Source organism: Dunckerocampus dactyliophorus, chromosome 15 (genome assembly GCF_027744805.1).
Source record: "Dunckerocampus dactyliophorus isolate RoL2022-P2 chromosome 15, RoL_Ddac_1.1, whole genome shotgun sequence".
NCBI classification, from domain to species: Eukaryota; Metazoa; Chordata; class Actinopteri; order Syngnathiformes; family Syngnathidae; genus Dunckerocampus; species Dunckerocampus dactyliophorus.
The window spans coordinates 26217683-26231413 of record NC_072833.1 but is presented as its reverse complement, the minus strand read 5'-3'; the positions used below and the strand labels follow the sequence as shown (position 1 = coordinate 26231413).

Sequence of the window (13731 nt, the reverse complement as noted above, 5' to 3'; positions counted from 1 at the left end):
GTGTGCACAAACAGTGTGTGTGTGTGTGTGTGTGTGTGTGTGTGTGTGTGTGTGTGTGTGTCAGTCTACTGTGTGGACACTGCTGTGTACTGGTCTTGATTCAATAATTTTATTATGTTGTACATTTACACCATGTTTGAGACAACAATAGAAATGGACAAAAACCAAACACATACAGTACATAATTTAGTCAGGAAAGCTCATATACAGTACATACGAATGATATCTGCCACTCTCTAATAAATTAACTGTTTGTTTTGAGGATACGTACTGAAGCCCTGCCCTCTTAGCAAAAATCCAGCAGGTACCCCCCATCCCACGGCACGGACCGATCACTGTAAACTAAACAAGAATCATCGCTGTGTTCCGTTAGCAGGGATGATTATGACTATTGATGAGTGGCGGCGGTGGCGGCGCTAGCGTCCGTCCCTTCATGCACAAAAAAAATACAGCAGCACGTCACACAATAATAACCACGACAACGCCCCATTTTTTTTTTTTGCCTTTCACGAAAGGGCGGGGGAGAGGAGTTTCTCAGTCCATGAACTTGCGGTTTGGGTTGGCGCCGAAAAGAGCCACTCGGATGTCAGGCATCATCTGCGAACACAGCGAACATTAATGAATAATGGGCTCAGTTCTGCTTGAAGCTAATGTGACTGAGGCTCACACAAGGTACACTATACTTGAGTACCATCCAGTGGTTCAAATGTGAATTACACCTCTCATGACAACTATTGATGAAAAAAATGGGCTTACAAAAAACAATATTAGCGATTATCAGCGACAATTTGTAGCACAATTATCGACTAAAAATATTTGTTATCGTGACAGGCTTACGTGTGTTATTTGTTATTTATGACCGTCGGTTCCACAGACAAGTTCCGGCAATGTGAAATTAAAATGCCGTGCTTTCCTAATTTCTTTTGTTTTCTCTCGGTGCAGTTTTTTTTCCTTATGCCTGTCAACACTCTCATTCATCCAGGTCATTGTGTTCTCAGGGACGGTTCAGGTAATCTTATAAGACGTTTTGCCTCTCATACGAGCAGACTTAATGAGTTCATTACGAGCAGACTTCATGAGTTCATTGATCAAAGACTTTTCTTCTTTTTATTTTATTTATTTGTCTTCTTCTTCTTCTTCTTCTTCTTCTTCTTCTTCTTCTTCTTCTTCTTCTTCTTCTTCTTCTTCTTCTTCTTCTTCTTCTTCTTCTTATTATTATATAGGGCCGCACGGTGGTCTAGTGGTTAGCACGTTGGCCAATACAGGAACAGTCTGGAGATCGGGAAGACCTGGGTTCGATTCTCCCCTGGGCATTTCTGTGTGGAGTTTGCACGTTCTCCCCGTGTGCGCATGGGTTTTCTCCGGGCACTCCGGCTTCCTCCCACATTCCAAAAACATGCATGTTAGGTTAATTGGCGACTCTAAATTGCCCATAGGTATGAATGTGAGTGTGAATGGTTGTTTGTCTATATGTGCCCTGTGATTGGCTGGCGACCAGTCCAGGGTGTACCCCGCCTGTCGCCCGAAGTCAGCTGGGATAGGCTCCAGCGTGCCCCCGCGACCCTAATGAGGATGAAGCGGTATAGAAAATGGATGGATGTTATCTTATTTGTTGGCTTCCCAGGGAATAAAACACAGTATGTGCACTTTTGGCCCAGGCCTGCAATTGGATTGAATTGATCATGAGGTTGTTTAACTTGTCATTAACTTGGTTGGCCTTATTTGAACTATCAAGGCTTCCCTGATGCTGCATGCGAATTCTGAATAAAAGTGATGATTTGGTGGAACGAGGTCAGAAAAAGTGGTTTAAAAGAAATATAATTGTGCTTTTGAATATTTTTAAAATCTTGTTTTTCCTGTGGAAAAGTGAATTACAAATAATTATGATTATGTATTATGTAATGATAGAACGTATGAAGTGACATGGAAATACACTTTTTAATGTAAAATGTAAAACACTAATCTATTTGCAAGTTTTACCAGTACTTAACCAACAGAGGTAAACAACAAATAGAAGAGCAAATCCTCGCTACTCGCCAAGCTTACGTTCTGGAAAAAGAACGAAAAAACGCGAATAATGGACACACCCATAAAAATCCCAAACCCATGGGTCCTCAGTTACGTTTTTCCAAGTGCCACAAGTTTTCTTGGTAGACACCGTGAGGGCCAGATGGCAATGTAAAAAAGTAAAATAAAATAAAATGAATAACTAAATTACTTTGAAAAGTAAACATCAGCTTTCCCACTGCATTTTTGGCAAATGCATTTGTCACAAAGCCCAATTGTGCTATAAAAAAAAAAAAGTTAATAGCATCATATTTGTTTAAATGTGACGTGTTCGTCGCTGTTGACCTCTGCAGTGCAAAGGAGGTACTGCATCATAAGCACTTCTCGGGTTATGAGTCTACCCTGAAGCCAACCAAGGCCTAAAACCAAGGGTGTCCAAACTTTTTCCATGCAGGGCTGCATACTGAAAAATCAAAAGGATGGAGGGGCCACTTTGATATTTACATTTTGTAAACTAACCCGTGTAGATTTGCTAAAAAGTTCTGTATATGGATTAAAAAAAAAAAAACAGCTTTGTGAAAAAGTGTATTATTAGTATGAAGTTTTCTCCTTACATTACACTTTTGTTTTTGCAAATTTTTCCATTTCTGTTGTTTTTTCCAAATATTTCAACAAAAAAAATCAGTGGGCTGAAAATGGCCTGCTCTAAAGCCAAGCACAGGCATACAGTATCTTTCTATTTAAGTTACTATAAATAACAGAAATCAGAAATGCGCCAAACGGCAGGAGTTGGCATGGAATCTACTGTGTAATTAAAAATGACTACATATGGAATAATGAGGGAAAGGCTTCTTGAGACGTCATCTGTACTTCTGTGAAGAAGGTGTCGGACGACTCGTTCATACCCAACTACAGGGAGCTACACCTCCCTTTGATCGGAGGTGCTAATGGAAGGAAAGGATTAGACCACAACTCCGCCCAGCCTTAGTGTAAGGAACCAATAGGAGGAGGGTGCTGGCACACCAATTCCGCCCACTCTTACTGTATTTAAGGCCTAGGCTACCAGCACTTGTTAGTTCGCTGACGAAGCTCTTCGGATGAGGAGCGAAACGTCCGACACCTTCTTCACAGAAGTACAGATGACGTCTCAAGAAGCCTTTCCCTCGTTGGACAACTCCTGTACGACTGAGAGCCTACACAGACACATATGGAATACTTTCCAAAGCTGCGCAAACAAACTGAATACATTTTAGTTGTATTTAATCATCTATTTCTTATGAAGGAACAAGCTGATGGTATTCTACCAGGTACCTGCTGAGCCATGAGGTCCAGTCTGCTCTCCAAGGTGTTGGACACTTTGATCTTGCCGTCTCCGTTGTACAGCTCGATACCTCCGGAGCTGTGAGACATAAACGGCGGGTAAGTTTGTGTGTTTGGCTTGAAGCCATAAAACGTGGCGGCGATGCTTACATGTCGGGAGGCAGGAAGTTGTCCTGGTCGATGCGGACCTCCAGGGTGTTCTTTACCGCCGCTTTGTAGATGGGAATATTCCTCTGGATGGATGCCTGGAAAGACAAGGAGAGATATGGATTTGATCCCAGTGCCCGTGCGCCATGCTTGGACTCACCTGCACCAGCTGCACGTCTTGTTTGCGACATCGAATGCTCACTTTGGTCTCCAGCAGCTGATACAAACCCTGGATGGAAACAGAAGTTTAGAAGCATGCAAAACGCTATCATTTACTTCTATCAGCCCTAAAAAGGAGGTACCCGCGCTCGCCCATTCAGATCCAATGTTCCTACTGTGTATAGCCTTACACAATATGTACATCATAAGGTCATAAACATGTCATTAGGCCTGTCACGATAATCGATAAATCGATTAATCAAACAATAAAAAGGGCGATAATTATGCCGGCCTCGATAAATTGACGTGCATGGAAAAAAATTCTTTAAAAATGTTGTCGATAATATCAATGAGTGATGATAATTTGTAGCACAATTACAATAATTTGTAGGGGCGGGGGGTTTCCAGTGAGGGCCACATAGTGAAAAATGAAAGCATGCAACTTAGAAATTTTGTAAAGCATACGCTAAGAACTTTATTGTACACTCCTGATCAAAATCTTAAGACCAGTTGAAAAGTTGCTAGAATTTGCATTTTGCACATTTGGATCTAAGTAGAGCTATAATATGCAAAACAAGAAGGGGGAGTGAGACAAAAAGCATTTTGAAAAAGCAAATTATTGAAAACAACAATCAAACTGCAATAGGTTGTTTATCAGCTGATCAAAAGTTTAAGACCATCGCTCAAAAAATAACAAACTCTCCAAACCAGAACCAAAAATGTTGTCAGTAGGACTCAGTAATGAGGAGCTCCACCGTTCTTGTTCATCACTTCCAAGATGGCTTTGGGCATGCTTGATGTGAGTGTTTCCAGGAGGCTAGTGGGAACATTGCTCCAAGTGGTGAAGATGTCTTCACCAAGGACATCAACTGTGTGGAACTGATGGCCATTTTTATAAACTTCCCTTGCCATCCATCCCCAAATGTTCTCTATGGGATTTAAATGAAGGGAACATGCAGGATGGTCCAAAAGAGTGATGTTATTCTCCCTGAAGAAGTCCTTGGTCAAGCCAGCATTGTGAACTGCAGCGTTGTCCTGTTGAAGAACCCAGCTGGTACCACACAGACGAGGGTCCTCGGTCATGAGGGACGCCCGCTGCAACATCTGCATCCGTTTGACGACCCCGCACCACCTGAAGCTCCGGTGTTCCACTGAATGAAAAAGCACCCCAGAACATGATGGACCCCCCTCCACTGTGCCGGGTAGAAAACATCTCAGGTGGGATCTCCTTGTCATGCCAGTAACGTTGGAAGCCATCTGGACCGTCAAGGTCACATTTTTTCTCATCAGATTAAAACTTTGTTCCACCTTTCAATGTCCCATGTTTTATGCTCCCTGGCAAAGTCTAAACGGGCACTTTTGTGGCCTTGAAGGAGACGAGGTCTTTGAATTCATTTTTTGTTTTTTAAAGCCTTTTCCCGCAGATGGCGTCTGATGGTTATTGCGCTGCAGTCGGCACCAGTAAGGCCTTCATGTGGGTGGAAGACCGCCCTGTGTCTTGATGGACAGCCAATGGGATCCTCGGCTCAGCGCAGGTGTGATGTTTTTGGGTCTACCACTCAGGATCTTTCCAAAAATGTAGAATGACTGATTTACTGCCCAACCTCAGCAGCCATGGCACGCTGCAAGAGGCCTTGCTTATGCAGCTCCACAATCCCACCACGTTGAAAAAGAGAAAGCTTCTTAGCTTTATCATCAGGAGGGCCTGACAGTGGGAATGATGACACTACATCAACATTTTGAGCAAATTTGGGCTTTTATAGCCTGTGGTCTTAAACTTTTGATCAGCTGATAAACAGCCTACCGTATTTTCACGACCATAAGGCACACTTAACAGTCTTATCATGTGGCGCGCCGTATGTGTGTACCGAGTTCTAAAATGTGTAAGTGTTGCTGTGTGACTTTGATGAGCGCTCCGCTCGACTGACTGGGAGCGTCTCCTGCCGACACGCTGCTTATATAGAAGAAAGGTGGACGTGACTGAGGAAGCTAAAGGCACGCCCCAGTAGATATATAGGTATACTTTATGAAAAGGTGCCATCTATCCATCCGGGCAAGGACTACTGTGGCACAGCAGCATTCAGCGGATTACAAGGAAAGCTGGCCATCTTCCGCTCCTACTGCAGTAAAAACATTGCAGACAACTACATCACTAACATGGACGACATGCCGCTCACTTTCCACATCCTGGTGAACCACACTGTAGAGAAGGAGAGAAGGCAGCGATACACACAACGGGGCACGAGAAGTCGGCTTTTACTGTTGTGCTTGGTTGCCATGGTAATGGACAGAAACTTCTACCTGTGGTGAATTTTAAGAGGAAGATGCTGCCTAAAGAAATGTTTCCAGCCGGACCAATCAAAGGGCTGGAAGGACGAGGAGAAAATCGCTGAGTGGCTGAGTGACATGTACGAAAAGAAACCGGATGTTTTTTCCCACGCATCACCACAGCCGCTGTGAAAGACCGAGTGCAGCAAATGAACTTGGAGCTTAACATCATTCCGGGAGGCTTGACGAAGGAACTCCAACCGTTGGACATCGGTGTAAACACGGTGTCTAAAGTGAAGCTGCGAGCGGTGTGGGAGCAATGGATGACAGCGAGCTAACACAGCTTCACTAAGACTGGGAGGCAGCGCCGTGCGAGTTACGCCACAATTTTGTGAATGGATTGTGACTGTTTGGGCTAACGTGTCTGATGCACTGTTGTTGGAGCTTTCGCAAAAGCCAGCTTCATGTCTGAGGCACTTGCACGGCAACAAGACTGACTGACAATGACGACAGGGAACCTGGTGTGTTCATTTGGGATACAGAAGATGAGGACTTTGATGGATTTGTGGTTGAGGATTGATCAAAAATAATGTGAGTACATTGTTAAATACTTCAATAAAGTACAACCGAACTCAGTTTTGCTCTGGCTGGCTTTTTAAAAACATACAATAGCATGCATGCTAGCGTATTGTAGCGTTGCTGGGAGCACTTCCTGTTCCCCAGCGTGCTTTGCGGTCGTGTACAGGAGCTTGAAGTCCAGGACCACAAGGCTGGCAAAAAGCTTTTACCCACAGGCCATCAGGCTTCTCAACAAAACACACGCCGCACGCAACACACGCACACACTCGTAACACTTTATTTATTTTTTTATTGGTATTAGTGTCTCTTGTTCTTGTTGATTAATTTCTTGTTATTTATGTTTCTGATGTTATTATTCATTTTCTTGTGTTTTCTTTCTGTTTTTTTGGGAGAATGAACAGAAGAAGAATTTCATTCTGTAGTCTAACTACCTGTTTTACTGTGCATATGACAATAAAACTCTTGAATCTTTTGGTGCAAATGCTCTTAAAGTTACATGTTTGAGCTACATAGTTGTTAGTTATTGATCTGCAAAAATAGCAGTTGTGTCTTGTCTGTTTTTGCGTTGCTGTGTGATGGTTTTAGTTGTGCACCATGACTGAGACTGTTGTGTTGAGCGATGTACATCCTGATTTCAAGCGGGTTTGATAAACTGAATGAGAGTTCTGCTCTGAATCTGCCTAAAGAAATAAAGCACTGTCGCTTCTTCACTGACTCCTGAGCGACACGGTATGTTTTAGTGTGCATACCTGCGCCCAATAGTACGGTGCGCCTTGTGTATGTGTTAAATACAGAAATAACGCCTGTAACTGAGACTGCACCTTTTAATACGGTGCGCTTTATGGTCGTGAAATTACGGTATTTCAGTTTTCAATAAATTACTTTTTTCAAAGTGCTTTTTGTCTCACTCCCCCTTCTTGTTTTTGCATATTGTAGCTCTACTTCAAACCTCAATAAGATCCAAATGTGCAAAATGCAAATTCTAGCAACTTTTCAACTGGTCTTAAGGTTTTGATCAGGAGTGTATATATATATACTGTATATTTCAAGAAAAAACTGCCTCTCAGATTTGTCATACCGGTGAAAAAGCATACTACTAATATAGACTTTTTGCCGTTTAATTTTCCAAATATTTAAACTTTTCTCTTAAATAATCTCTTCATATTTTGACTTTATTGCCATAATTTTTTTACTTTATTCTTGTGACAACTTTTTCTGCAACTTAACTTTCAAAAACTTTATTCATTGTTTTGTTTGTTTCTCATAGTATTACGACTTAAAAAAATATATTTTCTTTTAATATTTCAAATTTATGCAAGTACATTTTTTTTGTTATATTACGACTTTTCTCATCAGACTACAACTTTTTTCTCTCCATAGTTTGACTTTAGTCTCGTTTTCTATTTCTACTGTTTTCTTTTTTTCTTTTCCCACTATTTCAGCTTTCATGTTGTAAATTTCCAACTATTAATTTGGACTTTATTCCCATAATTTTTTTACTTTATTCTTCTGACAACTTTTTCTGCAACCCAAGCTTCCAAAATGTATAACTTTATTCAGAATTCTAAATATTACCATCTTTTTCTTTAATAATATTTCAAATTTCTGCTACTAAAATTATGTTTATTTGTTGTTTTATTTATTTGTCACAATATTCCGACTTTTTATTTTATACTTTTTTCTTTGACAGGTCAACATTACGCTACTAAAATGACATTATTTTCCTCATAACATTACGATTTTATTCTCGTAAGTTAGATTACAATTCTTTGGTCTTCACATTTTGTTTTTATTCTCGTAAAGTTACAGCTGTTTTTTCTATTTCTGCTGTTTTTTTTTTAATTTTCAAACTACAGTCGACTGTATTTCAACTTTCATATTTTAAATTTTCATCTCTTAATTTGGACTTTATTTTCATGACACGGACATTTTTTCTGCAACCCAATTTGCCAAAACTTCCAACTTTATTCGTTGTTTTGTTTGTTTGTGGAAAAAAAAACAGTCTTCTTTTTCTTTGAAATGTCAACTTTACGCCACTAAAATTAAACGTTTCCTCATAATATGACAACCTTATTTCCGGTAAATTACAGCCGTTTTTTCAATTTCTGCTGTTTGTTTGTTATTAACATTTTCCTCATATCTTTTTCTTTAACATTTCAACTTTACACTACTAAAATGAAATTATGTAATGACTTTATTCCCGTAATATTTTCACTTTGTTCTTGGAATATTCTAACTTTTTCCGCAACGTAATTTACCAGAAATTCCAACTTTATTCATTGTTTTGATTTTCATGTTATGACTTTTTAAAAACATGTCATTTTGCATAGCAGAACTACCTGTTCTACTGTACATATGACAATAAAACTCTTGAATCTTTTTCTTTAATATTTCAAATTTATGCAACTAAAATTATGTTAGTTTTTCCTCATAACATGACAGTCATTCTCATTAAATCATTTTTTTCCTCTTAATATTTTGACCTTGTTTTTTGTAAAATTACTTCAGATTTTGTTCATTTCTGCTGTTTTTTTTTTCTAAAGTTTTCTTGTTAAATATTTTATAATAAATAAAAAACAGCTGCAGGGTACAAATGGCAGTGGGGCCGCACTTTGGACACCTGAGCTAACCCAAAGGAGACCAGTCTTGTTATTTGTCAATAGCTTCATGCATGTTATGGTTTGGAGTCACTGGGTTAAGCGTGTTATCAGCGTTGACCGGTGGGCACATACACGACGCCCATTCTGTCCTCCTGTGGCGAGCGTGCTCGTGCTGCTAACCTGTTAAATATTGTCCAACGAATGCGTGCTAACCTGCAGAATCAAGCCATCGATGAGAGTGGAATACTTGGAAGGGTCTCGTGCCACGTTAGCGAGCCGCTGGCGAGCCTCGTTCAGCATGTCCTGAAGGTATGCAGCAGGATTTAGGATTCAAAATTTGATATTGCGTGTAGAAAATCCACCTCAGCAAAGAGTGCGTGACTTGCCGAGATCATATCGTCACGGGCCTTCAGAACCTTCAGACGCGCCTGGTTCATCAGGTTGGACATTTGGCTGTGAAGCAGACAAATAACAAACACATTGTGTGTGTTTAGCTCCTTCAGGAGGTGTGACTTTGTGTGCGGACGCAGCAGACAGGTTACAGAAGAAGGCCATTGTTCCGCCCCAAACAACTAAACACAATCACGGGAAGTCGGGATGTCACGCATGCGGCGCGGACAAGGACCTGCGAGTGATGTCCAGACGTGACTCACATTTTCTTCTGCTGCTCGATCTGCTTCTCTTTCTTCTCGTAGTACTCCATTATCTTCAGACGCTGCGTTTGCACCAGGCGGCCCTTCTCGATGTTGAACTCCTCCTCTGCCTACAGCGGGAGACACACCCATTTTGTCCTTCCAGGTACTGTTACATTACTAAAAGCTGTGATCGTGATATCAAAACAACATTTTAGATGTGCTATGAGGATCTTGTATTTAAAAAAACCCTGAAAACCACCCCTCATTGTTTTTAATGTGTCTTTAGCGCCCCTAGTGGCGCGTGTGGAAAAGTCTATTATCTGTAAGGTACACACTTACATGCGGCAATTCAATCCAACAGCCATGTGAAAAATTAGGATATTAAAGGTCAGTTTTGATGGATTCATATAATATGCTTATTAGTGTGGTTGTAACTTGCCACGACAGTGGAACTATTTCTGTTCCACAGCCATTTATTAGACAATTCATCAATGCTATATGCCAGGGGTGTCCAAACTTTTTCCAGTGAGGGCCACATGCTGAAAAAATGAAAGGATGCAAGTTGGCCACTTAGATATTTTGTAAAGCATATGCTAAGAAATTACATAAATTTCAACAAAAAACTGCATCTCAGCTTTGTGATATACTGTCGGTAAAAAAGCTGATTACAACTTGAGGAGTTTTTTTTTCGTATTTTTGCTAATTTTTTTCCCCCCTCAAATTTTCCAATTATTACTTTCTTCTGAAATAATCTTTCAAAATGTTCTTTTTGTAATATTATGACTTTATTCCCATGATGTTATAACTTTTTCCCAAACCAAATTCTCCAAAAATGTCAACTTTTTTGGTTTTGTTTGTTCCTCATAATATTACAACTATTTAAGAAAAAAAAATCACATATTTATGCTACTAAAAATACATGATTTTTCCTCATATTAGTTTATTTTTGTAAAATTACAGCAATTTGGTGTATTTCTGCTGTTTTGTTAAAAACAATTTTCAAACTATTTTAGCTTTCTTCTTTTAAATTTTCTTTTGTAATATTATGACTTTATTCCCAAAAAAAATTATAATTTTTCCTCGACCTAATGTTCCAAAAAATTTATTTTTTTCTGTTTTGTTTGTTTCTCATAATGCTACAACTTCAAACAAAACAACTTTTTCTGCAACCCAAGTTTCCAAAAATTATAACTTTATTCACGTTTCTCAAAATATTACCACTTTAAAAAAGAACATATTTTTCTTTCATATTATTTCAAATTTCTACTACTAAAATTATGTTTATTTGTTGTTTTATTTGTTTGTCGCAATATTCCGACTTTTAAAAAATATTTTTGTCTTTGACAGGTCAACTTTATGCTACAATAATGACATTATTTTCCTCATAATATATTAAAGTTAATTTTTAATATTATTTTAAGTTTATTCTTGTAAAATTTGCAATTTTTTTTCTATTCCTGCTGTTGGGTTTTTATTTATATTTTCAAACTATTTCTGCTTTTTTCTTTATTCCCATATTATTATAACTTTTCCCCCCAACCTAATTTTCCAAAAATTACAACTTGTTTTTCATATTACAACTTAAAAATATCTATATTTTCTTACTAAAATGACATTATTTTTCCTCATAATATTACAAGTTTATTCTTGTAAAATTTGAGGGTTTTTTTCTATTTCTGCTGGGGTTTTTTTTTTTTACATCATTTTCAAACTACTCCAACTTTCTCCTTGTAAATTTTCTTGTCGAAATTCTGACTTTATTCTTGTAACATTCCTCAATTTTCCAAAAATTACAACTTTATTCGTTGTTTTGCTTCTCATAATATTTTGTGTCTTTTTGCTTTAATATTTCAACTATATTCTACTAAAATGTTATTTTTCTTCATAATAATACGTTATTTCGCGTAAAACTATGACTTTTTCTCATTAGATTACAACTTGCTGATTTTCTTTTTTTCGTTTTCTTGTTAAATTGTATTTTTAGAATGTAATAAAACACCCCAGCTGTATCGAGCGTTATGATAAAACTGCACCACGTTGCATACCTTGGCGTCAATCTCCTCTGCCTTCTCGTTGGCTTCCTGCTCAATGAAGGCCATCATGTGCTTGATCTGCGGACAAGGAGGTTCGTGGAATTTGACATATGATGCCAAAACACCAAGTTCTGTCATTGCAGCGGCCCAATGAATGCGTTGCTCAGACTCAATGCCTTATGGGAGAACTTTAAAATGTTGTGGGTTTTTTTCATTTTAAACTCATATTGGTACATGTTTGCATATTTGTCAGGTATACCGCTTGAGTTTAGTTGCTGTGTGATGAATTTAGTGTTAGTAAAGTGTTCTTTGTAAGGTGAAACTGTGAGTCAGACTGTTATGTTGTTATACTGTTATATATAATGACCTAGGATTTCCAATGGGTTGACAAGCTCGCTTTTACCAAAGAAAGAGCTATCGTTTTCCCTCACTGACTCGGGAGCGGCATAGTATTTAAACAATTCGTAGTAGTTCTGAAGTAAAGGCGATATTATGAGATCAAAATTTTGCTATAAATTAGCCGCACCGCTGCATATGCCGCAGGGTTCAAAGTTTACGAAAAAAAAAATAGCAGCTTATACACCGAAATTCACGGTAGCTGACTTTTAATAATCTAAAACCAACATGAACGCGCCTCTTCCTGCTCCGACATCGCAAGGCACGCCCCATGTAGCACACGTGCCAACACTTAAGTTATGTCGTTAACTAAAAATAGCGTTTTGGCAAAATTGATCTACTAACGTTAGCTATCATTAAAGAAAACCCCATCATAACCACACAAATTGTTGGTCGCTTTCCTGAGACTGCATTAGCATGTGTGCACGCGATGAATGAACGTTTTGATGACCAAATTTAACTATGAATTGTGGCAATTATAGACATTAATTTGTTAGATATGTTCTTTTAGACCACTATTGCCACCATATGCTATTATTCCACTGAGAATTCACAGCAGTTCCTCATAAGGCCCGGGCATGTGTTAGTCATATGACCACTAGTCCAGATAACTTCACCACAACTAAGCATACTTGTAAACCAAACAAAATCCTGCTTAAAACATCCACTGTAATTTCCTCGTTCATTTAACTGTTATCCTGTTGTAGCTAGTAGGGCAATGTCATCCAGTATGATGCTATCCGTTGCTAACACAGCAACAACTAGCAAAAGAAAACAAAACAAAACAAAAATATTAGGCATTAAAAGAAACTGTCTCAAAACGAGTAGCTAAGAGGTAAATGGTTCATTTAAAAAGGCTTCGAAAGCCTTCATTACCTGCTTCTGAACGTCGGCATCACTGAGCGCCATGGTCGCTGCTGCTTGCTAGCTGGGGCCTGTCACAGAAACAACATCCACACCAACGCAATTACAAACTCATTAAAACGCATTATGATACATATAATATTGTATTATTATACACTAAAGTCACTTTCAAGAGTCACATTTACCCTAAAACGCGCAGAGAATAATGAATGAGTTAATCCCCGCAGTCGTGACGAGTGCAGACGTTTACAGGGGAGGTCAGCTGATTCGTGGGTTCACGTGATATTTACTTCCTGTTCTGCGGCCTATCAGGTGCGAGAAGGAAGCGGAAGTCAGGAGGTTTTATTTTTAGTTTACAAACCAAAAAATATCTAGATTTTAAATACATCTATATTATACAGTATATAATAAAATATACAGCATATATATATATATATATATATATATATATACCAAAATAATTATAATATAGTAAATAACAACAACAATATAAAACAGGGAAAAATATACCATACTCACATTAATTTTTACTTGACATTCATAAAACAAATGATTTATTGACTCTTTTTTTTCTGGACAAACCCCCTCAATTAGTTTGTGGGCTGACATTTAAATTCTGGTGCTAAACAAAATAAATATCATTTTGAAGGCACTGGCGTTCACTTCAATACATACATTCATAAAAATGCAATCATATATATTCTTTAAATTGAGCATCAACAC

General features: G+C 38.5%; 1 protein-coding gene across 1 annotated transcript; it reads right to left on the bottom strand.

Moving 5' to 3' along the window:
- Positions 1-114: 114 nt before the first annotated feature.
- Positions 115-13298, bottom strand: atp6v1e1b (ATPase H+ transporting V1 subunit E1b). Its single transcript, XM_054800936.1, has 10 exons — positions 13194-13298; positions 13021-13079; positions 11761-11826; positions 9734-9843; positions 9467-9533; positions 9294-9383; positions 3635-3703; positions 3478-3572; positions 3319-3406; positions 115-597 (listed from the first exon to the last, which is right to left on the bottom strand). Exons 2-10 carry the CDS (start codon positions 13051-13053, stop codon positions 535-537), a joined length of 681 nt encoding a protein of 226 aa, XP_054656911.1. The 5' UTR covers positions 13054-13079; positions 13194-13298; the 3' UTR covers positions 115-534.
- Between the last annotated feature and the right edge of the window lie 433 nt (positions 13299-13731).

Bases quoted from the DNA above. Each gene is read 5' to 3' on its own strand.
- atp6v1e1b (XM_054800936.1), bottom strand. From the start codon at position 13,053: ATGGCGCTCAGTGATGCCGACGTTCAGAAGCAG. The intron at 9,384-9,466 runs GCAAGTCACGCA...GCATACCTTCAG, and splicing joins CCCGTGACGATATGATCTCG to GACATGCTGAACGAGGCTCG. The intron at 598-3,318 runs GTACCTGGTAGA...CTGTGTTCGCAG, and splicing joins TGGACCTCATGGCTCAGCAG to ATGATGCCTGACATCCGAGT.